Source organism: Carcharodon carcharias, chromosome 22 (genome assembly GCF_017639515.1).
Source record: "Carcharodon carcharias isolate sCarCar2 chromosome 22, sCarCar2.pri, whole genome shotgun sequence".
NCBI lineage: Eukaryota > Metazoa > Chordata > Chondrichthyes > Lamniformes > Lamnidae > Carcharodon > Carcharodon carcharias.
Genome location: NC_054488.1, coordinates 22,742,805 through 22,767,878, shown reverse-complemented (window position 1 = coordinate 22,767,878; position 25,074 = coordinate 22,742,805). Strand labels below are relative to the sequence as shown.

At 42.4% G+C, this 25,074-nt stretch overlaps 1 protein-coding gene across 9 annotated transcripts in view; it reads left to right on the top strand.

The window, feature by feature from the left end:
- The window catches only part of LOC121293845 (fas-binding factor 1 homolog), a 122,611-nt gene that overhangs the window by 33,815 nt on the left and 63,722 nt on the right, over positions 1-25,074 (top strand). For 8 of the 9 annotated variants that reach the window (XM_041217236.1, XM_041217235.1, XM_041217240.1 and 5 more), the window contains 10 exons: positions 508-585; positions 2,331-2,456; positions 4,103-4,223; positions 8,045-8,178; positions 10,203-10,299; positions 10,813-11,262; positions 11,479-11,577; positions 13,488-13,585; positions 21,506-21,546; positions 24,438-24,482. In XM_041217236.1, the coding sequence (XP_041073170.1) occupies positions 508-585; positions 2,331-2,456; positions 4,103-4,223; positions 8,045-8,178; positions 10,203-10,299; positions 10,813-11,262; positions 11,479-11,577; positions 13,488-13,585; positions 21,506-21,546; positions 24,438-24,482 (1,289 nt within the window). The remainder of the gene's footprint in view (positions 1-507; positions 586-2,330; positions 2,457-4,102; positions 4,224-8,044; positions 8,179-10,202; positions 10,300-10,812; positions 11,263-11,478; positions 11,578-13,487; positions 13,586-21,505; positions 21,547-24,437; positions 24,483-25,074) is intronic. The other variant, XM_041217241.1, reaches the window with a different exon arrangement.

The window sequence follows — 25,074 nt, the reverse complement described above, 5'->3', positions numbered from 1 at the left end:
TGGACAGCAAACCATGGTGCACTCAAAGTACACGGATTAGCAGGATTTCTCAAAGGGATCATACTGCGCTAGGATTGCCAACTGTCCAGGATTGCTCTGGAGTCTCCAAGAATTAAAAATTAATCTCCTGGGTACTTGTGAAAGCAACCTGGGAGAAAAATCATAGCGGCAATATAAAAAGTTTTTTGATTTTCTTTGAATTTTTTTGTTTATTAATTATTGGAGATAGGGTGGGTGGGAGGTGGGTAACACGGAGAAGGAAGAGGCAGTATGACTGACAATCGCAACTCAGACGGTTGGGTTTCAAACAGTCTCTTTGTTTTTCAATTGATGTGGGAAGCTTGTGGGTCACAAAGAAGAGCTTATCGGGCAACCAGTAATGTTGGGCAAGGTGATTAGAGGAGAGGGCTCATGTGGTGATACTTGGTAAGCTGCACCAAATCATTTGCTATACCCTTATAGATGGAAAGTCTAAAGAGTCATATTATGATATGCTCACCTCCTCAGATGTGGCTGGTGAAGATGAGAACTGTCACTCTGCCCCTCCAACCTCAAGGTGCCAATACAAGAAGTTCGCATTTGATGGTGAGTTTTTTGATGCATGCAGTGACCACAGCACAAATCTGTTTATATAAGGCGGAAACATTTTTTTTTGTCTAAAATACAGATGAGTTTATGTGAACAAAATAGTGAATTAATAGTATTGTCTTAATCTTCATTTAAGCCACCATTTTAAACACTGGCTGTTTATCTGCATGTCTAAAATGGATGCCAAAGCTATTAGAGTTTTGGTGAAGAAGTAAATCACATCATCTTAAAATCTTGGGTAAAAAATGTAATATTTATGGTCCTTTCTGTTTGCTGAACTAATGGAAGGTTTTTGGAGTGGTCTTTCAGTCAGATTTTCTTTTCATTGATTGATAATATATTAGAGATAATTGACACTTAGAAATCTGATTGACTATGGTCAGGACATAGGAAAAACATTTAGATTTATGGAACTACCTATGTTCTGGGTGGCAGTTCTTTCATACTGAAAAATCACCATGAAAATAGTGGCTAAAGCTTCAGAAGGGTAAATGTAACTTTGTGTGATAGTGTAAAATGGACGGTAGTGAATGGGCAGCCTATTTTACATTTCTTCCATTTTTTTGTTGACTTGCAGGGTGCTGCTGATTTGCTATCACTCATTTTACACTATCACACAGTCACATTTAGCTCCATGTTGTTTTGAAGCAACTGAATGGGGTCATGAATGTTACAAGCCAGTAATCATATATTGAATGTGATTGTGCTGTAGAACCTCTGTTGTCAGGAAATGTCGTGAGGATCTTGTTGACCTCAGTTGGAAGTGATCATGCTTTGCTCATCAAAATAAAATCTTTTCTGCATGTTTGTTTCCGCACAAAACTTCAGGTGAGGAGGATGTTGGTTTGAAAGCTACTGAGCAAGGTAAACAGTGTCAAACAGGAAGCCTGCTCTTTCCTTGTTCTTCCAGTTGCAACTAGGCGGTCTAGAAGTCGCCATTTCTCCCAGACTGAAAACTTTGGTAGTGTTCCATCCCAAATGTCTCTCTCTGCAATCCTTAACCCTTTCCCCAAAGCCTAGGACCAATTCCTCAATGTATTTTCTCTAACCTGACCTGATAACACTGGTTTGTGAGAACTGATTTCTGAAATGTACAGTCTATTAGCTTTATTTCAATGATGCTCAGTTCAAATGATCTGATAATTCCAATTTTTGGGGATAAAAGAAACAACTGCATTATCAGGAGCAAATTTCACTCTGATGCTATCTTTGTTAGATGTTTCTACTTCCCATCTCCCAGTATTATGCATGTGTGCTCCTTGTCTCTTTGTCCACTGTTGCATGGCTATTTCTTCCATATTAGATTGAAAATGTTTTCATAAATGTTATTCCCAAATAAGCTTTAGTGATGGCTTATATTTTAACTCAGTTTTCCTTCTGAGTTTAAAACTGGGACTCCCCTGGGTGTGTAACTGAGCCAATCAGGCAAGTGTGCTTGGAACCGTAGAGCCAGCACTATCAGAGGAAGGGGAGGGTGGACAAAATTTGAAACTGAATTTGGACTTTGCATTATTGATGCATGTCTAACAATAAAAACACTGAGAAACTTACTGTTATTCCTGTGCTTCTGTGTGCCTGTCTACTGGAGATTGCCTTATTCCTAGCAGTGTGCTGTATTTGGGTAACCAGTGCAGCCAGAGGCTGTTCCAGACAATTCCAGTAATGCATTCTGCCAAACATACTCTGAAGGGATTGTTGTAATAAGGTTTTCTCTTTAAGTAGTGTTCCTATTTCCTTTCTAGATATAGATGATCCATTGGCAGGAATTCTATCTGATGAAGAAAAGGAATCAAAGAAAGCAGTGGTGCCTGGACAGAAACCGAAGCTTTCAAGTGTTGATCTGCAGACGTGCAAAAAAGAGGAGAAAGGTATTAAGGAAACATGCACTCTGACAAAAACACTCTTCATTTTGGCAAAATGAAAAATGCCAGGTTACCAACTTGGGGAATTGTGGATACCTTTTTAAGGCATTTTTTGATATTGAGCGTGCTCGGTATTCCACCTGGTACACATGTACTTAGTGTGGATAGCCCTTGTGGCTTTCAGTTTACCTGTCAGTAGATAAAGCTTGTTTTCCTGGACATAATGGTATTCTTCACTCAACTGGCAGCTTCAAACAGGCCTTGCTTGACCATCATGTTGGCTTACAAGTTACTGATTTAATTGGTTTACTATTTTATCCCAAAATAAATTTTATGGGCTGAAACAGTAAATTGGACCCAATCTGCACCCAGACCTCTCAGCTGATCCTTTCTCTGGTAAATCTATGTCTTTGGTGCTACCAATGTTCAGAGTACCAGTGAGTACTTCTATCTTTAGCTGGTCATTCAGATCATGCATTTAATGCTTTCTCTCAGAGCGTGTCTTTTCATCCTTGTATCTGTTAACTTTTCACAAAGCATTCATACAAAGCGATTCAAAAAGACTACCCCACAAAGCAGAGAAGGGCCATTGAGCCTCCAGATCAATTATCATGCTCCCAAAAGGCACTTCACAGGAGTATAATTAGTCAAAAATTGACACAACATCAGAAAAGGAGACATTAGAACAGGTGATGAAAGGCTTAGTCAGATAGGTAGGTTTTAAGGAGTATCTTGAACCCATAGAATATTAGGTTCTGAAAAGATCCAGTAATCTCCCAGGGGGGTTCTTTAAGCAAATCTTAATGGAGTTTGCTCCCCTTAGTTTTGGGACCCATGCTGATATGGGACGCTTTGTATATCTGTGGGCCTGGGTTGCAGTCAGTTTCGCAGGCAGGACAGAAGAGTGACTGAAAATAACTTGTGATCAGCTTTCCATTTGCAATGCCATCTTGTTTTCATGTGTTTCCTTTTTCTGCTTGGTCTGGGTTCAGGATCAGATATTTCAAACCCTCAAACTAGTGTCCAGGGCGAAGAATGCGAATTGGGACACTTTAATTTGAAAGACAGGATTGGGGTGCGACATTAAGTCAAAGCCCCCATCTGCCTTTTTAAGTGGATGTGAAAAATCCCATGGCATTATTTGAAGAGGAACAGAATGTTCCCCTGGTGTCCTTGTCAATATTATCCCTCAACCAGCATTGCCAAAAGCAGATTAATTGGCTGTTTTTTTTATTTTCAGCTTGCCATTTGCAAAGTGGCTGGCAGATTTCCCTACTTTTCAAAAGCACTCCATTGGCTGTGAAGACCTTGGGTCTATAGAAGACTTATATTGCTATATAAAAGCAAGCTCTTTCTTTAGTTCAGTTTTGACCTAGGACTGCAATGACTGCAACACCCAAAGTGTTAGAGTGGAATACCCTTCTTTCTGCGTGCTCTAGCTTTACTAATCTGTGACTGCTTAATGCCGTACTGCTCTGGGCTGGTACAATGATGAGGGGGGTTATTTGAAAGAATGTCCAGCATTGGGTACAGGTAAGCTCAGTCCAAAGGATCAGCAAGTTTGAAAAGTTCTTCAGTCCCAGGCTTCTCCTAAACATGTGAATATTTGTGTATGCTTCTCACAGTGCCCTCCAGCTCTGCTTTTGTTCCAGGCATGGCCACTACAAAGAAGAAGGATGAATTGTTCTTTGATGATGAAGGAGATGACCTTATGGATGCACTTGGGTTTGGCGACCGTCTGAAAACATCAAAGGAAGGGAAGAAGGTGGAGGAGTAAGTGTGTACTGGGGAGATTGTTGACTGGTTCAATAATGTGTAGTCAGACACTTATTAGTCACAGGCCTCAACACAAGTTACTCAAGTACTTCCCAGTCAGCCTCCTTTAATTAGCCTCAATTAAACCCTTAACAAGCCTAATTGGCCACCCACCCTGAGCAGCTGGGCAGTTGTGCTGGCCCTGATCCTGCTTCTGCAAAAATGACCAGAGATGCAGTGAAGACAGGGAACTGACACACTAGCTGGTGGAGCTAATTATAGGCCCCATCAGCCTCTGATGAAATCCAGCCTTTTGTCTGCAGAAGATGTGGGTAACAGCTTCCCTGTGTATTACTATAGACACTTTGAGACAATTTTGTCAGCATCTTGGTTTAATGACTTTCTAAATTAATGTTCACCTGAAGTAGTGTCTCCATTTAATATCTCATCAAGACAGCACTTCCAAAAGTCCTTCAGTGCTGTAATAGAATGTCAATTTTCAACTCAGAAGTGAGAGCTATACTAGGTGGAATCTGGTGAAGCTCCCTGGAGCAGGAAATGAGGCGGGTGGGAGTACTTAAATTGCAATGAAAGTTGGGAAGTAAGTTGGTGACTGATTAAAGACGGATCGTGGCTCCTGATGGCAAGTGGTGGGAACCTATTTTTGAAGCATTAACATGTCATGCACACTCATTAAAACACTTGTTTGCCAGATTAAGTTTTACTTATATGATTAAGTTAGCAGCAAATGAGAAACATGTGCCCTTAGATTAGTTAAATGTGGCGTGCAGCAAGTGAAGTAGGATATCTGGTGGGCGTGGGAGCTGCTTTTCATGTATAGAGAATTTTGTTGGACCAGGGGAGAGGAGGCCTAGTTGTTGCATTGAGCTCGGGTGGCGGCTGTCCAGGAAGGTTGGGCTGTGGTGGCTCTAAGAAGGGCCATGGGGGACGAAGAGAGGAATCAGTATGACAGAAGGTCAATCTCTACTGAAGGTACTCAAGCATGATAGAGAGGAGATCAAGCATTGATGGCAGGTCAATGGTGAGGTTGGGAAAGCCAAGGATAATCAAGGGCAGATCAGGGATGACAGAGGGAGGGTTGGGGATGACGGTTGGCAGGTTGAGGTGACAGGGGTCAGGCCCATGGTGTTGGGGGTGGGGGCCAGTGCAGTGGTTATGGTGGGGGGGCAGCTCTGCTGATAGCTGATCAAGGATGATGGGTGGCTTGAAGGTCATAGATGGCAGGGCTAGAGTGATGGAGTGTGGGTCAAGGGTAATGGAGGGAAGATTAAAGATGACCGAGGGAGGCTGCAGGGTGATACACACTAGTATCAGAGTGGGAGTGTCCAGGAACACAGCTGCGACAGCTAAAAGAGGTGGCTGGAGATCAATTCGAAAAGGGAGGTGACTACGGTGGGTGGGAGGAGACCAGGATGTGGTTGACGCACAGCAGCGTGCTCCTCATTGGCCTACAGTCATCAAGTCAGGAAGGAGGGCCAAATAGATAGTGCTGACCCGATCTTTGCCAGCCTTCTGTCTGCATTTCACTTCATGCAGACAGGATGGCTCTCATGCTTTTTGGTGCTGTGGCAGGAGCAGGAGAGGGGCCGGGGGGGTGGCCCAGGGCCAGGCACAGCAACAGCCAGAAGGACAGCAAGAGGTAGCAACAGAGGGTCAGGCAGGTTAGGATGTTGGCAACCAGGGACCAGTGAGACATCGAGCTATAGTGCACGACCGAATATACTGCAGGCAGAGTAACTGTCTGCAAATGTCAGAGAGGCAATGATGGCTGAGGATGTCATAGCAGACAGTTGCTGATCTCTTGACATTTAATGGCATTACCATTGCTGAATCCCCCACTACCAACATCCTGGGGGTTACCATTGACCAGAAACTGAACTGGACTAGCCATATAAATACTGTGGCTACAAGGGCAGGTCAGAGGCTAGGAATCCTGCGGTGATTAACTCACCTCCTGACTCTCCAAAGTCTGTCCACCATCTACAAGGCACAAGTCAGGAGTGTGATGGAATACTCCCCACCTGTCTAGATGAGTGTAGCTACAACAACACTCAAGAAGCTTGATGCCATCCAGGAAAAAGCAGCCCTCTTGATTGGCACCTCTTCCACAAACATTCACTTCCTCCACCACTGATGAACAGTGGCAGCAGTGTGTGCCATCTACAAGATGCACTGCAGAACCTCACCAAGGCTCCTTAGGCAGCACCTTCCAAACCCACAACTGCTACCATCTAGAAGGACGAGGGCAGCAGATACATGGGAACACCATCACCTAGAAGCTCCCCTCCAAGCCTTTCAGCACCCTGACTTGGAAATATATCGCCGTTCCTTCACTGTCATTGGGTCAAAATCCTGGAACTCTCACCCAACAGCACTATGGTGTACCTACACCACATGGACTGCAGCAGTTCAGAAGGTGGTGGTGAGCTGCCTTCTTGCAGGCCAATTAGGGATGGGCAATAAATGCTGGCCTAGTAAGCAATGCCCACATCCGGTAAATGAATTAAAAAAAAGACCTACTCTTCCCAGTAACCTTAAAAGTCACTGCAACCTTGAATTTCTACACCACTGGGTCATGCCAGGGCACATGGGGGATTTGTGTGGCATTTCCCAGCCAACCACACACACATGCCATGTGCAAAAGGGCCAGTGATTTTGTGTGATCCTGCACAGACCCTGAGAGCCAGACAGCCAGAGCTGTTGGATATGACTCCTTGGCTGGATTTCTACAGGTATAAGGAGCAATTGATTACATGTGTGGCGCTGAGAGCTCCCTGGGAACAGCCGGCAGCATTCATAAACTGAAAGACGTTTCACTCCATCAGTGTGCAGCTGGTTTGTGACCACTGAGAATGAGTCCTGCAGATTTGTGCTCACTTCCCAGGAAGCTCTCATGAGTCGTGCATTCTCAGTCACTTTCATGTACCACAACTGTTTCCTCTCCCCTTGTGCAGCTCCAGGGATGGCTACTTGATGACAGAGCAATCCTCAGAAAACCTGGCTCATGACAGCTGTGTGGAACCCAGGTTTTGATGCCACCTTGCAGTGACTACACCATGCCACTTAGCTATGCACCGAGCACAGGAGGTCATTGATCTTTTTTGCAGCATTGAACCCAGTATTGCTTGTGGACCCTGTGGCTGCTAATTCCGTTGCAATCTAGGTGCAGGCTACCTTCATCAGGTGGGAGGGTGTCCTGCTGCCAGCGCTGGAAACAGGATCTCCTGCTGTTCCCAGATGCCTGAAGAAGAGCCTGCAGGGTGGCATCGGTCTACCATGGGGCCACTTCAGTTTTTTGCACTGAGCCAAGTGCTCATTTTTGAATGGGGTGACAGCAGGTGACCAGGATCCACAGGTGGGCAGGGAGCGGCAGCAGCTTCAGGGATCCAAGCGTGGTGAGTGAGAGGGGGTGGGATAGTGGCAGCTATTCCTGTTCAAAATCCTCCTCTTGAACAGGCAGAATAATGCTGCTGACTTGCAAGGAGTGGATGCCTGCCTGGATGCTGTTAATTATGGTGCCTGTATCTTTGACCCTGTGAAGTAATGGCAGGGTTGGCGACCTCCTATCCGCCCCAGCTGCACAATTGGCCAGCCCCCTCGATTGTGCATAGCTAATTGGCTGGCCGCATGTGGTCTGCTGTCCCACCTCCGAGTGAAAGTCCTGCTCACTTCCAGTCCGGGCATCAGGACACTCGTTGCAGCATCAAGATTCCAATAAGTGAACTGAATTGCTGAGTATGTACTATAGTAGTGATGGATTCTTTAGACTTTCATTTAGCCTGTGCTCTTTGATTCTGCCTGTTTCTTTATTGCGTTAGAGAGATACTGCGCCCTGCTCGCTCAAAGATGGATGAATTACTGGGGAGAGGGACAGCTAAGAAGGTCCTCGAGCGCCCTACAACTGGTGAAAGAAAAGAATTTAAACTAGATCCAAAATACAAAAAGACACAAGGTAATTCTCGCCACAAAGTTGCCCGTTGGTACAACCAGAACACACACTATTTGTTCAGCATGACTTAAAATGGAAGCCTCTTTGGCATAACTTTCTATGAGCTTAGCCGAGGGCGAGTATACCAGGTTCTTGGAGGTGGGAGTGGGGAGAGTGTAGGGGTGAGGTGGTGTCTGAGAGAGAGAAGGCATGCAGCTAAACAAACACATCAGGCCAGTCAGCAATAACAGAGAAAGGTAGAATACATCAGAGCTACAATTAATGGTCTCTACCCAAAATAATAATCTTTCTCTTTTGCATACTGATGAACCGGCTGAGTATTTTAAAAGCTATCAAATCTGAACTAATTGATAGCACACTTCTGCGTTCACAATTCCTCTCCCTCAGTGCCAATTCACAGTTGATTTACATTGTGTTCGCTTCTCTCTTTAAATAGGAAGGAATTTTCTCTTTAAAACGCTTTCCCCCCTCTCCAACACATTGTAGAATAATACAGCATAGGAGGTGGCCATTGGCCCATTGAGTCTGTACTTGCACGGTACAATTCAGTTATACCTACTTCCTTGTTTTTTTCCCCATATTCCTGCAATTTTATCTTCTTCAAGTATTTATCCAATTCCATTTTGAACATGACAATTGAACCTGTATTGCCCGCCATATCAGGTAGCGCATTCCAAATCGTTGTGCAAAAAGGTTTTTTCTAATGCTGCCTTTGGTTCTTTTGCCAATCACCTTAAATCTGTGCCCTCTTGTTATTGATTCTTAAGCCATTGGAAACAACTTCTTTTTATTGACTCTATCAAACTGATCAAAATTTTAAACCCTCAAATCTCCTCTTAGCTTTCACTGCCCTGAGGAGAACAGCCCCAGTTTTTCCACTTTTTTTTCATGTAACTGTAATCTCTCATTCACGGAACCATTCTGATAGGTCTCTTCTGTACCTTTTCTAAAGCCTTTACAACTTTCCTGAAGGATGGTGCCTTAAATTGAACACAGTACTGTAGCTGGGACTGAGCTAGTGTTTTATATGTTAAGCATAATTTCTAGGATTTTATACTACACTATATGCCCCCATTTATAAAATCCATGATTCCATATGCTTTGTCCTGCACATTCAAAGATTTGTGCCCAAGGTGTCGCTTTTCTTGCATCCTCTTTTAAATAGTTCAATTCTGCATTTCCAAATCTTCCTACCAAAATGTATCACTTCACACATTTCAGTGTTGAATTTAATTTGTCATGTATCTGCTCATTCCCCCAACTTAACTTTTCCTCTCGAAGTTTATTACTATATTTCTCAGAGGTTACTACATCTCCGAGTTTCATGTCATCTGCATATTTTTAAATTGCGCCCTGTATCCCCAGCTCCAAGTCATCAATGTGTATCAAAAACAGCAGTGGCCCTCGTACTGAACTTTGGAACTCAAAAAACAGCCATTCATCACTATTTTCTGTTTTCTATCCCTTAGCCAATTTTGTATTCATGCCTTTTATCTCATGGGCTTGAATTTTGTGAGCAAACCTAATACTTTATCAAACGCCTTTTGGAAGTGCATATATGCAACATCCTTTGCACTGCCTTCATCCAGCCTCTCCGTTACTTCATCAAAAAACATTATCAAGTTTGTCAAATACAATTTGACCTTAACAAATGGCTCTCCTTTTTTAGTGCATGTTCGTTTATTTTCTCTGGGATTATTGTTTCTGAAAACTTCAATGGCTGTCAACAGTGTATAAACCTGGTAGAAATTTTATCATATTTGCTGCCTCATTTTAGTTTTGTTTTCCTCTTCAGCTACCCTTGTGATTTGTTTCCAGAATGTGAAGGCAAGACCCATTCTAGTTACCCTGAGAAAGTAGTGGGTCTTCTTCTATATTGAGTTTTTTTTGCAACTGAGTGGCTTACTAGAAAAGAAAGTATGTATAAGAAATGGGGGGAAAGCTGCAATTGTATGTGAGGTGCAAGGGGAGTGCCTGTTATTCATATGGCTGTCATCAGTGATTGATTGTCTTTGGCTTCTGCTTAGAAAAGGAAGACTTTTTGGATGATTTCACCTTTGGTTCCTACCAGCCCACTGTGGTCACAATTCCAGAGGATCGCCAGTCCAGACGCCAGTCAGTAAGGTACCTCATTCACCCTGAGAGGAGGGATAGGAAGTCATTTGTTCCTGCCAAAAGAAGCAGCACTAATTGCCATTCTGCATCAGCGTGTTGCTTTGCAGCAGTTAAACGGAAATTGGCTAGGCTTGCAGCAAGTCCTGGTCAATCATTTCACTGTCTTGAAACTCGATTCAGTCACTTTAGAAGCCAAGACCATTCATTCAGAAATGAATAGGTCTTCATCCAAGAGGGTGAAATCACTAAGACCCTGTATGCTTAAATCATGGCAGTCGATATGGTATTCATATGATCACCTCCAGCCTATGCCTCAAGCCTTGCTGTTGATTTGTACCTCAGCTCTTCCTTCTGCCTTGTGAGGAAGAATCCCTCTGTTGCTGCACAGCAGGGAAGTTTGGTTTGGGGCGGGGTGGTGTTGAGTGTTGTGGGTTGAAGTTGCATTGTGCTGCGTTTCACTTGCAATGGTTGTGATGTGTTTCAGTGATTCATTTTTTAACTGTGATATTTCTCCTTCTGTAGATTTAGCCCAGAGGGTGATAGAAACTCCACTATTGATCAGAAACACACAGAGGCTACCCCGACACCGATAACCCCAACTTTGGCACGTGGAACTAAGAATGCTGCTGACTGGCTGGGGCTGAAAGATGATATAATACCTGATCAAGATAATCAAATACGAACCAAAGATGAGCAGAAAGAGACCATATTCTGCAAAACGAAGTCTGATTCAAATCTTCCAGCCAGCCACAACCAGAGCAGGAGGCCTTACTCAGCAGACCACCCCTCGTCTACATCAAAAGCGATTGACAAGGCACTGGTCAGATCTGCACCATCCACATCAAAAGCGGACTTGTCCGGTATAGTAGAAGGTGATTGGCTGAAGGAGGCACTGACTCGAAAGAAGTCTGAAGCTGCAGAATCCCATCCCCACGCGTTGGCTGATGGAGTAGATGCAGTGACAAGCTTACGGTAAGGAGCTGATTTGGGTTAGGAAGACGGAAAATTTGCCAACCATGTTGGCATATTGTTTGATGAAACACCCTGATGGAGCAAGTTCCCCTGACAGTTAGTAAATGTCAAGTGCCCACTGCCACATGCATATCAATAATATGTAATAGGTGAACCTTCGAAAAGTTCCTTATTTCCTACCCCATTGAGCTTTTGAAATGTTTTCTTGTTGAACAGCAAAAAGAATGGATCACCTGATACATGTGGGCAGCATGCAGTCACCACGGTAAAGGAACCTGCTGCTGAGAAAAATCCCGTGGAATCTAGGGACACCGGGTATGTAGAACGTATCCACAGCTGCTTGAGCGTTTTATTCTTAGAAATAGTAGTATGAAATAATGGAGAAAAATATTTTAAAACTATCTCTCCCTCCTCTGTTCAGTATTCAGTTGTACAGTATTGAACCGGTTACAGTTGTGTGTCTGTGCGCACATGTGCTCATGCATCTATGCTATTTCTAAACCAAATATAATAGAATCATGAAAATTGGTTACAGCACAGAGGGAGGCCATTTGGCTCAACATATCTGTGCCTCTTTTGTGAGAGCAATTCACCTAGTGTCACTCCCCTGCCTTTATCCCCTAGGCCTGCTATGTTCTCTTCCAGTTCCCTTTTGAAAGCCACAATTGAATCTGCCTCCACGACATTCTCAGACACTGCATTCCAGATCTTAACACCCTCACTGTGTAAAAAGGTTTTTCCTCATGTTGCTGTTGCTACTTTTGTCAATCATCTTAAATTGATGTCCTCTGATTCTCAAACCTTCCACCAATAGGACTAATTTCTCCCTAACTATGTCAAATTCCCTCATGAATTTGAATACTTCTATAAAATCTCCTCTCAACCTTCTCTGCCCCAAAGAGAACAATCCCAGCTTCTCCAATCTATCTACATAACTGAAGTTCCTCATCTCTTGGACCATTCTTATGAATATGTTCTGCACCCTCTCCAATGCCTTCACATTCTTCCTAAAGTGTGGTGCCCAGCAACATTCGGGTTGAGGCCGAACCAGTATTTTATATACAGGTTTATCATAAATTCCTTGCATTTGTACTCTTATGTCCCTATATCTAAAGATCAGAACTCTGTAAGCATTATTAACCACTCTCTCAACCTGCCATGCCACCTTCACTGATTGTGCATGTAGACCCCCAGGTCCCTCTGCTCCTGCATGCTGTTTAGAATTACACCTTTATTTTATATTGCCCCTTCCCATTCTTCCTACCAAATGAACCACTTCACACTTCTCTGCATTAAATTTAATTTGCCATTTGTCCACCTATTTCACCAGCTTATATTCTTTTGAAGTTTAACATTATTCTCCTCACAATTCACAATACTTCCAAGTTTTGTGTCATCCACAAATTTTGAAGTTGTGCCCTGTACACCAAAGTCTAGGTCATTAATATATATTAAGAAGAACAAGGGTCCTAATACAGACCTACTGGGGTACTCCACTATAAACCATTCTCCGGTCTGAGAGAAACAACCGTTCATCACTTCCTGTCACTTAGCCAATTTTGTATCCATGATGCTACTGTGCCTTTTATTTCATGAGGCCTAACTTTACTTACAAGTCTATTGCATGGCACTTTATCAAATGTCTTTTGGAATTCTATGTATACCACATCAATTGCATTGCCCTCATCTGCCCTCTCTGCTACCTCATCAAAAAACTCAAGCAAGTTAGTTAAACATAATTTGGCCTCAACAAATCTGTTTTGTCTTTCTTTAATTAATCCACATTTGCCCAATCGACTATTGGCTTTTTCTCAAATATCGTTTCTAAAAGCTTTCCTGCCACCAAGGTTAAACTAACTGACCTGTAGCTGCTGAGCTTGTCCTTACTATCCTTTGTGAACAAGGTTGTAACATTTGCAATTCTCCAGCCCTCTGAAACCACACCTGTGTCTAAGGAGAATTGGAAGATTATGATTGGTACCTCCGCAAATTCCACTCCTACATCCCTCAGTATCCTTTGATGCACCTTACCTACTCCTGGTGATTTATTAACTTTAAATAGAGCCAGTCTTTCTGATGCCTCTTTTATCAATTTTTAACCCATCAAATGCCTCAACTCCATGTCCTTTCTCTATGACTTGGGCTGCATAGTCATCTGTGTGTGTCTGTATGCTCGCAAACAACAAAACTCATTTATCCAGTGCTTTTCTGTTTTCTTTTTGCAGCTCCCCATTTCCATGGGCGAACGCAAGCAAGCAGGCCCCTCCTCCACTTGTGACCCACACTTGGAAGGACTCTAACACTATAGCTGCAAAGATGGTTGGTGGGTTGAAAAATGAGATCAAGTAATCACGGATACTATTGCCAGTGTGGTACTAAGCATTGAAGCCCAGCAGATCTCTGGTTCAACACCAGTCTGCACTGACTCAGTTGATCTCAGCTGTGGCAGAATTTGTGGTGATTGAATTGGTCTCAGTGCTGCTGGGCTAGGGTGGGGAAAAACAATTGTTAAACATTCCACTTCTGATCACTGTGTAGTGACCCCTGTGGGTACAGTAACCTCGTAATTATGTTACTGGAAACAACAAATCCAGAGATCTGAACATAATGAGAATTTCAATTATGTTTTAATACACCTGGAAATCTGATACCAGTAAAAGTGAGCGTGAAGCTCAGATTGGTGTTAAAACCAATGTCCTTCTGGGACTGCTGATCTTACCTGGTATGGCTTATATGTGACTCCAGTCCTGTACCGACATGTTTGATTCTTAACTGCCTTTTGAAGTTAAGCCATTCTGTATTAAACTAGGGATGGGCAATAAATGCTGTACCCTGGCCAATCTCAAAAATGATTTCTTTTTTTTAAAAGTAAGCATGTGTATGTCAGATAAGGATATTGTATATATGTGTACATTTTTGTATATATGTACTGCACCACACAGTCGAATAACACTTTTTGTCTGGGTTTATAAAGGAATAATGACCAGTTGGTTACACTTGCTGAATCAATGGTTTTGGGCTCAAGCCACCACTCCAGAACTTGAGTACAGAATCTAGGCTGACACTTGAGTGCATTGTTGAGGGAGCGCCACATTGTTGGAGGTTCAGATAAAATAAAATTCCAAATGCCTGTTTGCCTGTTCAGGTTGATGTAAAATATCCTACAGCACTATTCGGAAAAGAGCGGCTGGCATCCTTCAATCAGTTAATATTACCAAAAACAGATTAAGTGGTCGTCCATCTCATTTTTGTTATTTGTCAGGTTTTGCTGTGTCCAAATTGGCTACTGAATTTGCAAAATAACAGTAATTGCCCTTCAGAAAAAAAAATTCATTGGATGTGAAATACCTTGAGACATCCTGAGGACATGACAAAGTACCACTAATTTTCTTAGCAACTAGAGAATCAAACAAACAAAATGGTTCAGTAAGTGCATTGAACAATGCAGTGAATGCCCTTTGATATTGTTATTTACTATTTATCTTTTCTTTAATAAGTCTCACCTTATTCAATGGCTGCGATTTTCCGACCCCATCACAGGTGGGACCTGCTGCGGGCGAGGCACCGCTCCAGCTAGAAGTCCATTGATTTGCGGCGGGACCAGAAGATCCCGGCGGCGGGTGGGTGCGGAAAATGCTGCCCAATGTCTTGAATTCACTACTTTTGTCATGAAATTATGTTCACTAACTTTCTTCACTGTATGTTTGAGTCTTCATAGAATCGTTATAGCATAGAAGAAGGCCATTTGGCCCATCGTGTCTGTACTGGCTCTCCTAAGGAGCAATTTATGTACTGCCATTCCCCCAGCCTCTCCCAACGTCGTTGCACATTCTTCCTGTTCAGATATTTAGAAAATGTGGAAGAACTTTTGGCACAGAAGGAGGCCATTCTGCCAATCGTGCCTGTGCCAGCTGAAAAACGAGTCCCCCCCACCCAGCCTAATCCTATTTTCCAACACTTGGCCTGTAGCCCTTGAGGTTATAGGACTTCAGGTGCATATCCAGACACCTTTTAAATGAGTTGAGAGTTTCTGCCTCTATCACCATTTCAGTCAGTGAATTCCAGACCCCTGGGTGACAAGATTTTTCCTCATCTCCCCTCTAACCCTTTTAGAATCACTTTAAATCACTGATCCTTCTCTTCCACTCTATCCAGACCCCTCAATCAAATCTCCCCTCAACCTCCTCTGTTCCAAGGAAAACAACCCCAGCCTATCCAACCTTCCCTCATGGCTGCAATTTTCCAATCTGACAACACCCTTGTAAATCTCTTCTCCAGTACAATTACATCCTTTTTCTAATGAAGTGACCAAAACTGCACGCAGTACTCAAATGTGACCGAACTAATGTTTTATATAGCTCCAGCATAACCTCCCTGCTCTTATATTCTATGCCTCAGCTAATAAAGGAAAGTATTCTATATGCCTTCTTAACCACCTTATCAACCTACCTTATTACCTTCAGGGATCTGTGGACGTGTACTCCAAGGTCCTTCATTTCCTCTATACCCCTTGGTATCCTCCCATTTATTGTGTATTCCTTTGCCTTGTTTGACAAATGTATCACCTCACGCTTCTCTGGGTTGAGTTCCATTTGCCACTTTTTTGCCCACCTGACCAGTCCATTGATATCTTCTTGCAGTCCACAGCTTCCCTCCTCACTATCAGCCACACAGCCAGTTTTTGTGTTGTCTGCAAACTTCTTGATCGTACCCCCTACATTGAAGTCCAAATCATTAATGGATGCCACTAAAAGCAGGGGACCTAGTGCTGAGCCCTGCAGAACCCCACTGGAAATAGCCTTCCAGTCGTAAAAACACCTGTCAACCAATACACTTTGTTTCATGCCACTGAGCCAATTTTATATCCAGCTTGCTACGTTTCCCTGGATCCCATGAGCTTTTTATTAACCAGTCTGCCATGTGTGACCTTGTCAAAAGCTTTGTTAAAATCCATGCAGACCACATCAACTTCACTACCCTCATCAATCCTCCTTGTTACTTCCTCAAAAAATTCAATCAAGTTAGTGAGACACGATCTTCCCTTAACAAATCCATGCTGACTGTCCTTGATTACTCCGTACCTTTCTAAGTGAAAGTGTATCTTTCTCTCAGAATTGATTCCAATAATTTGCCCACTGCTGAGATTAGAGTGATTGGCCTGTAATTATTCAGTCTATCCTTTGCTCCATTTTTAAACAATGGTACAATGTTAACAGTCCTCCAATCCTTTGGCACCACACCTGCATCCAGAGAGGATTGGAAAATGATGGTCAGAGCATCTGCTATTTCTAACCCTGGTTTCTTTTAACAGCCTGGAGTGCATTACATCCAGCCCTGGTGACTCATTTACTTTCAAGGATGCTAATCCCCTCAATACTTTCTCTCTCCATATTTTTATCACATCCAATATTTCACATTCCTCCTCCTTTACTACAATGTCTGCTTTTTTCCCCCTACTTTTGTGAAGACAAAATCAAAGTAATCATTAAGGGCCATACCACATCTTCCTACATATAGGTTACCTTTTTGGTCTGTTATGGGCCCTACTCTTTCCTTAGTTACCCTCTTACCATATTGATAAAATATATTTGGAGTCTTAGCCATGGCTTAGTTGGTACCACACTTGCCCTTGAATCACAAAGTTCTGGATTCAAGTCCCACTCCAGGGTTTGAGCACAAAAGCCATTTTGACATTGCATTGTAGTTCTGAGGGAGCATTGAACTGTCAGAGGTGCCATCTTTCTGATGAGATGACCGAGGCCCCATCTGCCTGCTTAGGTGGTTGTCAAAGATCCATGGCACTGTTTTGAAAATGAGCAGGGGAGTTGTCCGTGGTGTCCTGGCCAATATTTATCCCTTAATCAACATAAAAAGCACAGATTATCTGGTCATTATAGCATTGTTGTTTGTGGGATTTTGTTGAGTGCAAATTGACTGGCATGTTTCTTATATTCCAACAGTAGCTGAGCAGACAGATCAGGAGAATTAACATGTGGGTAAAGGGCTGGTGTCAAAAAGAGGGTTTCTGCTGGGACAGACTCCACTCGGACAGAGATGTGATGTGTGTCCTAGTGGTAAGAGTAAATAGGGAGGTGGCAAAGGCTTAAACTAATAAGGAGTGGGGAAGGGATCCGCAAAAAACATCAGTAACCTAAATGTGAACAGGGCAAGGGAACATAGGAAAGAATAAAGGAACGGCATTGGTAGCAAGGAAATAAATAGAAAGATGGTTATGCATAAAATGAGAGAAAATCCTACTAAAATTGAGTTAAGATACCTGTACAGCAATGCACTCAGTGTCAGTAATGCAACAGGGGAGCTGGAGGCACTCGTGTTGGGAGGAACCAGAGATTGTGGGGATTACTGAGACATGGCTGCAGAAAAATCAGGACTGGGTATTCAACATTTTAGGGTGTAACACATTTAGAAAATATAGGGTGGATGAGAAAATGGGGAGGTGGGGTAGCTGTACTTATTCAGGATAATATAATGGCAATAGTAAAAAGGGACACCTCTCTCAGCAAGAGAAAATTGGAATCTATGGATAGGGATAAAAGATAATAAGGGATCCACCACACTCAGTAATCCCCACTATCTCTGGTTCCTAGTCTACAGGTCATCTCATGGTGGCAGAGAGGTGGAGGAAGAAATATGTTGACAAATGAGGAAATTGAGTAAAAAACAGAATAATAATCACCAGGGATTTCAACTACCCTGATATTAATTGGACAGAAGAGGTAGTAAAAGAGGAAAGGGAATGGAGTCCCTATGAAGTGCACAGAACTCCTTTCTAATCCAATATGTAAAAAGCCCAACAAGATGATAATTATTAGATCTAGTAATGGGAAATGAATCAGAGCCGATAAGAGAAGCAAAAAGCAAGGGAACATCTTGGCATTAGTGACCGTAGTATAATATGCTATAAAATAATAACAGAGAAGGTCATAAGTATGACTGACTTCTAGGTTAATAGATTGGAAAAAAACTGATTTTGTGGGGCTGAGAATAGAAATTGGGAAAATAAAATAGGCAACAATACTGGCCAACAGCAATAGAACATCAATGGTGTTCAATGTTAAAATGGTGTTCAACAGAGTGCAGGAAAAATATATTCAGTTAAAAAGAAAGAACAGACTAAACATGAGTGAGACTCAATGGATGAATAAGGACAAAAGGGAATGAGAGGGGGTTGGGAAAGAGGCATGCATTGCATAGATAGCAGAGGAGTACAGGATAAGAGAGAATTTGAAGAGATTAGGAGAGAAGTCAAAAAAACAATTAGAAAGGCAAAGAGGAACTTTAATTCAATATCAGGGAACATAAAACAAAATAGTAAAATCACATGAATAAAAAAAGTCTAATAGGAATAGGTTCATTAAGGGATAGTCAGGGTAACATTACAGATAAAGACAGGGAGGTGCCAGTAATATTAAATATTGCTGAAAAAAGAGACACGCAATTGAAGCTTTTCATCTTTCACTCATCAGGACAGCTCGCAAGAAAATATTAACAGTAAAGGGAACAAAAATTTATACTGCATGAGTGCTGACTGGTTGGCATGTGGACTCTGATTGTTAGAAGTGTTATCATGGGAAATGCAGCAGGAAACAGTTAACTGCCAAGCTTTTTGCTTCGAACAGGCAAAGTATTGACTGTACCCAACCAGCCCATGCTTGCAAAACTCAAAACATAGTGTCCACCATTAGATGTAATTCCACGATTGGACAACAGTTGCGAAACAATCCTGGTTGCACTAAAAATTACACTGAAAATCAATTTAAGATTATCAATTGGGCTTGCAGTGTGGCTCATTTATGCATGCTAGATGCCACATATATTCATTCACAGAGCCCTGCCCTTTGAAGACAAAAGAGCATGCCCATGCATTGCACTTGTTTCAACTAAACAAAAGCTTAGGGACAGCCATTCTCTGGTCTTTCTCCATGCCAATGCCTTGGAGGCGATGGCATAGTGGTATTGTCGCTGGACTAGTATCCTAAAGACAGGGTAATGCTCTGGGGACCCGGATTCGAATCCAGCCACGGTAGATGGTGGAATTTGAATCCAATAAAAATCTGGAATTAAAAGCCTACTAACAATGACCATGAAACCATTGTTGATTGTTGTAAAAACCCATCTAGTTCACTAATGTCCTTTAGGGAAGGAAATCTACCGCTCTTACCTAGTTACATGTGACTCCAGACCCACAGCAATGTGCTTGACTCTTAAATGTCCTCTGAACTAGGGCAACTAGGGATGGGCAATAAATGTCCACATCGCATGAATGAATATAAAAAAAAAATCAGAGTTGACTCGCCTGGTTTGAATTTGAACAAAAAACTAGGCAGTTAACTATTTCCTGCTGCATTCCCAATGGCCTCTACCAATCAGAGTCCACTTGTCAGCCAATCAGCACTCTCTTCTCATGCAGTTTTCTGTTGGTATTTTCTTATGAGCGGTCCTGATGAGTGCAAAAAATAACGTCTCTTTTTTTTCCTGTAATACTCAAGTTCTTTACTACCAAATATTAAATAATTATTTAGCTTTGGTATTTGCCAGAGAGATAGAACAAGTAAATGTGACATTGAATTATGAGAACAATGAGGTACTTGCATTTAAGATTAAGAAGGGGCATGTATTGAATAAACTAAACAAACTCAGAGAGAATAAAGTCCCTGGTCTGGATGGATTGCATCCATGTATTTTCAAAGAATCTAGGGAAGATATAGCAGTGGAATGACTACTCTTAATAATTCATACTCATATTTAATAATTAGAAAAAGATTGTCGGATGGTTAAAGTAATTCCTATATTTAAGAGGAGGGACAGAACATGTCTAGGAAATTAAAGACCAGTCAGCTTAATGTCAGTGTTAGGAAAAACAATGGAATCCTTACTGAAGGAGAGAAAAAAAGAACAATCTGGAAATGAGAAATATAATAATGAATAGTTAGCATGGATTTCAAAAAGGAAAATCTTGCTTGACCAACTTCATTAATTTTTTTGAGAAGGTAACAGAGAGAGTAGATGGTGGTAATCTGTTTATTGGATGTGGTTTATCTGGATTTTCAAAAGACCTTCAATGATAGACTAATGAGTAGGGTCAGTCAATGTGGAGCCAAGGGACAAAGTGGCAGAATGGATTGCTAGCTGACTTCAACACAGAAAGCAGCGAGTGGTAGTAAAAGGTAAGCTATTCAGAGTGGCAGATGGTGGGAAATGGTGTTGCACAAGGATCAGTATTGGGACCGCTACTGCTCACAATTTACATCAATTATTTGGACTGTGGAATCAATAACAATTCCTAAATTTGCAGAAGACACCAAATTTGTTGTAGGGAGGAGCGGGTATAGTCACTACTGAGGAGGACATTAATAAACTTGCAGAATGAGCAAATAATTGGCAAATGAAGTTTAACACAGATAAATGTGACATCATACATTTTGGTAGGAAGAAAAGGAATAACACTACTTACTTGGTAGGTGCAAGCCTAGGTTGGAGTAGAGGAACAGTGGGTCTTGTAGAACAAATATATCGATCGCTAAAAGTTGTGTCACCTGTTAGCAAGGCCATAAAAAAAGCAAACAAAGCACTACGTTTTATTTCTAGAGGCATAGAATCGAAAAGTAGGTAAGTTATGCTAAACCAGTACTGAACCTTGGTTAGACTACGCTTAAGAGTTCTGCATGCAGTTCTGGCCACCGTAATATAAAAAGGATGCAGAGGCACTGGACAGGATGCAGAGAAGATTTACAAGTATGATACCAGAAATGCGTTGGTAGACATATCAGGAAAGGATTGACAGGCTGGATCCCTTTTGTCTTGAAAGAGAATGTTTCCTCTTGAGGAGAAGAGCATAACTAGAAACATAACTATAAAATCATCACCAAGAAATCAAATAGGGAATTCGGAAGAAACTTCTTTACTCAAAGAGTGGTAATTATTTAGAAGTTAGTATCACAGCGAGTGGTTGAAGTGAATAGTACAGATGCATTTAAGGTAGAAGAGAATAGAGGGTTACGATGGTAGACTTAGATGATGGGAGGAGGCTTGAATGGAGCAGAAACACTGGTAAGGACAGGTTGGACCAGACAGCTTGCTTCTGTGTTGTATATTCTATGTACTCCTAAGTAGGAGCTACACTTCATAAAGGACTTCCTTGGCTGTAAAGCGCTTCGAGACGTCTGGTGGTTATGAAAATTGCTATATAAATGCGAAGTCTCTCTCTTTTTTGTTTTTGTAGCACCTCCACAAGTACAGGATGATCGACTGTCTGCTTTAGAGGTAGGAATGAGCTGGCTTTATCAACCATTGGTTATGTCGGTTCACGGACTCCCAAGACGCCTGCATCTTTTGCAGCCTTGTGGAGTCCGTGGACCATGTATATATAGGGTGTTGCAGGCTGCACTCCTTTTTCGGTAATTTAAAAAACCTTATATTGATGTTTTGTTTGCACTTCAGTCCCACGCTCCTGATCTACAGGCACCCGGTGTGGAAGGGGGCCGGGAGGGAGGAGGACCTTCTCGTGAACCTGCTCCTGGGCCTGGCCAAGTTGGCCATTAACAGGCCCAGGCAGCGGGCAATCGAGGGGGTTGTCCGATCCGACTGTCTACCCCTCTTCCGCGGCCGGGTGTCCCTGGCGAGGAGCATGCAGTGTCTGCTGGCACTGTTGAGGCCTTCTGTGCTCAGTGAGGACTAGGGTGTTTTATTGACCCTCTTAAACACATTTTGGCTTAACGTTTGTAAGATTCCTTTAAATTTTGTTTTTGGTTTTTCAGTCTTCCTAATTTAAGAGGCTGTTTTTACTTTGTCCCTCATTTTGTTTGTTTGGTTGGACTCAAAAAAGTTAAATCAACTTTTTTCTGACATATAACCAGGTATGGTTATTTTTTATTCCAAATAAGAGGTATTTATGGGAACCCATATGGGTCCTTGCTATCCCTGCCTTCTTGTGGGATTTGTGGAACAATCTTTGTTCCAATTCTATTTAGATCCCCTCCCTCACCTCTTTTCCCCATGACTGATAACTATTAGTGCCATTTCCTGCTCTACGAACTGGAAAATTTAATCAGCTTTGCTTTCAATTCCCACCTTTCTCTCACCTTCAAATGATCCATCTCCGACTTTTCCCTTCCCCTCCTTGACTTCTGTATCTGCATTTCTAGGGATGTCATCGACCGAGGTCCATTATAAACTCACTGACTCCACAATTACCTTGACTACATTTCCTTCCACCCTGCTTCTTGTAAGGATCCTATTCCACTCTCCCAGTTTCTTCCTCTCAATTCCGTTGATGCCACCTCCCATATTAGTGCTCCTTATATGTCTTCCTCCTTCCTCAACCAAGGAGCTCCCTCCACCATGGTTTATGGGCCCTTGACTGTGCCTGTCCCAATTCACACACTTCTGCACTCACCCCTTCCCCTCCCTCCCACAACCACAACAGGGTTCCCCTTGTCCTCACCTTCCACCAGCTTCCACATTCAGCGGATCCTCTGCTGTCCCTGCCACCATCAAACACATTTTGCTCTTCTCTTCCCTTTCAGCACTGTGGCTGTTCCCTTCACAATGCCCTGGCCACACTTCAATGGCCATGGTTGGGAAATAAATATTCCAAGGTGCACAATATTTTGAACAGACAGAATAGGAAAGGAGGAAGGATAGCCCCATTGTTAAAGGTGACATAAGGACATTAATGAGAAAAGATCTTGGTTCAGAAGATCAGGAAGTAGAATCAGTATGAGTGGAGATTAAGAATAACACAGGTCAGAAAATACTGGTGGGACTAGTTTATAAGCCCCCTAACAGTAGTTTTTAAAAATTCTTTCATGGGATGTGGGCGTCGCTGGCACGGCCAGCATTTATTGCCCACCCCTCATTGCCCTTGAACTGAATGGCTTGCTAGTCCATTTCTTAGGACAGTTATGAGCCAACCACATTGCTGTGGGCCTGGAGTCACTTATAGGCCAGACCAGCTAAGGTTGGTAGCTCTCCTTCCTTAAAGGGCAGTAGTGAACCAGATGGCTTTATATGATAATTGATAATGATTTTGTGGTTGCCATTAGTGAGTCTAGCTTTATATTCCAGATTTATTTATTGAATTTAAATTCCACCAGCTGCCATGGTGGGATTTGAACCCATGTCCCCAGAGCAATAGTCTGGGACTCCGAATTGCTAGTGCATTGACATTGTCACTATGTCATCATCTCCGTTGTGCAGAGCATTAAACCATAAATTATTGGAGCTTCCAACAAAGGCAATGTATTAATTGTTGTGGTGGCAGGGGGCTTTAACCTTCATATAGACTGAACCAATCAAATTGGTAAAGGTGGTCTGGAAGATGAGAATGCTTTCATAACAGCTATTCCTACCAGGTTTGCAGGAGGTGTGTGAAAGAAAAGAAGGGTTATTATGTTCTTAAATAAAGGAAACTTTATTCCCCTTTTTTTTCTGAGATTCCCACTGTTATCTGATATTCCCCAAGATAATTGCTGGTAATCTGCAGTCTGTTCCTACGTTTTTATGAACACTGGTCTTACATATGTGCCAGAGGTTGCTGGGTCAGGTGTTGACAGTTTGATTATATTTCTTACAATCTCCAGAGTTCTTCATCTCCATTTGCCACTTTCCCTAGAACCTGCTCCCCCATTGCCCCTCAACCACACATTGGTGAAATCCTGAGGGAGGAAATTGTAAAATAAGGAAGAAAAGCTTGAATTTCTGTAGTGTCATTCAGGACATCCCAAAGCACTTTACAGAAATGAAGTACTTTTTGAAATGTAGTCACTGTTGTAATGTAGAAAATTTGCTGGCAATTGATTCATTCTATTCTCTGCTGGCTTGTGTTACCACAAATGTGCAGCTCATCCAATCAGTCTGCCACCTGCCTGGAATTGAGCAATATGGATTGTAAAGAGGTAATGAAGTTAGTATAGTTGAACTTACATTTTTAACTTTCTCTCTCTCTCTCTGGCCTACTCTCTCTCTCCCCCTCACTTTATCTGGCCCACCCTCTCTCTCCTACACTACCCTTTCCCTGTTCTCCGTCCCTCTCTCTCTCTGGCCTACTCTCTCTCTCTCTCTCTCTCTCTCTCTGACCTGCTTATGCACTTGTTCTCCTTCTCTCTCTCCGCCCCCACCCTTTCTCTGTCTCCTCCATGCCTTTCTCCTCCCAGGTGTCTCTCTCCACTGATCAGCTGCAGAAGTTACTTCAGTTCCAGGTGAGGGCTTCTGGCCATTCCATATTAAGCTAATTAATAAGTGCGAGTTAATAATCATATAACTTTTTAAAATGGTTTTCCACACTCCAGCTCTTTTGGATTTGACATGGCACGGAGGAGGAAGGGATTGCTTCTCATTGCTGCTTTGTAATTGCTTGTGTGTGAGAATGGTGTTCAATGGCGATACTCACTTTGATAGTTCCTTTCTCTCTCTGCCTTCCGACTTTTTAAGGTATGCACCTGGATTCCACTTAACATTTCCTTTGATGTAATTGTTCAGGAATTCCTTTTAAGGGTTTCAAGGCCATGATTACAAGTTAGGTTGTCTCCCAATATTTATATTTATTATCTTCAGTCGTAGCAATAAGGCAGCTTTGTAAGCATACCACTGGCATTTTAATTCAGAGAGGTTTTAAAGATAGGAAATGGGTGACCTGGTGCATCAATGAGTGCTGATCAGGTCTGCTGGATAAAGTGGAGGGAGCTTTAGTCGGCGCATGATGCAGGGTTTGCAACCCTTAATACTTGGTGCAAAAAATATTCCATTGACGATATTCTGTGCAATTGAAGAGCATAAGCCACCAAAATTTAA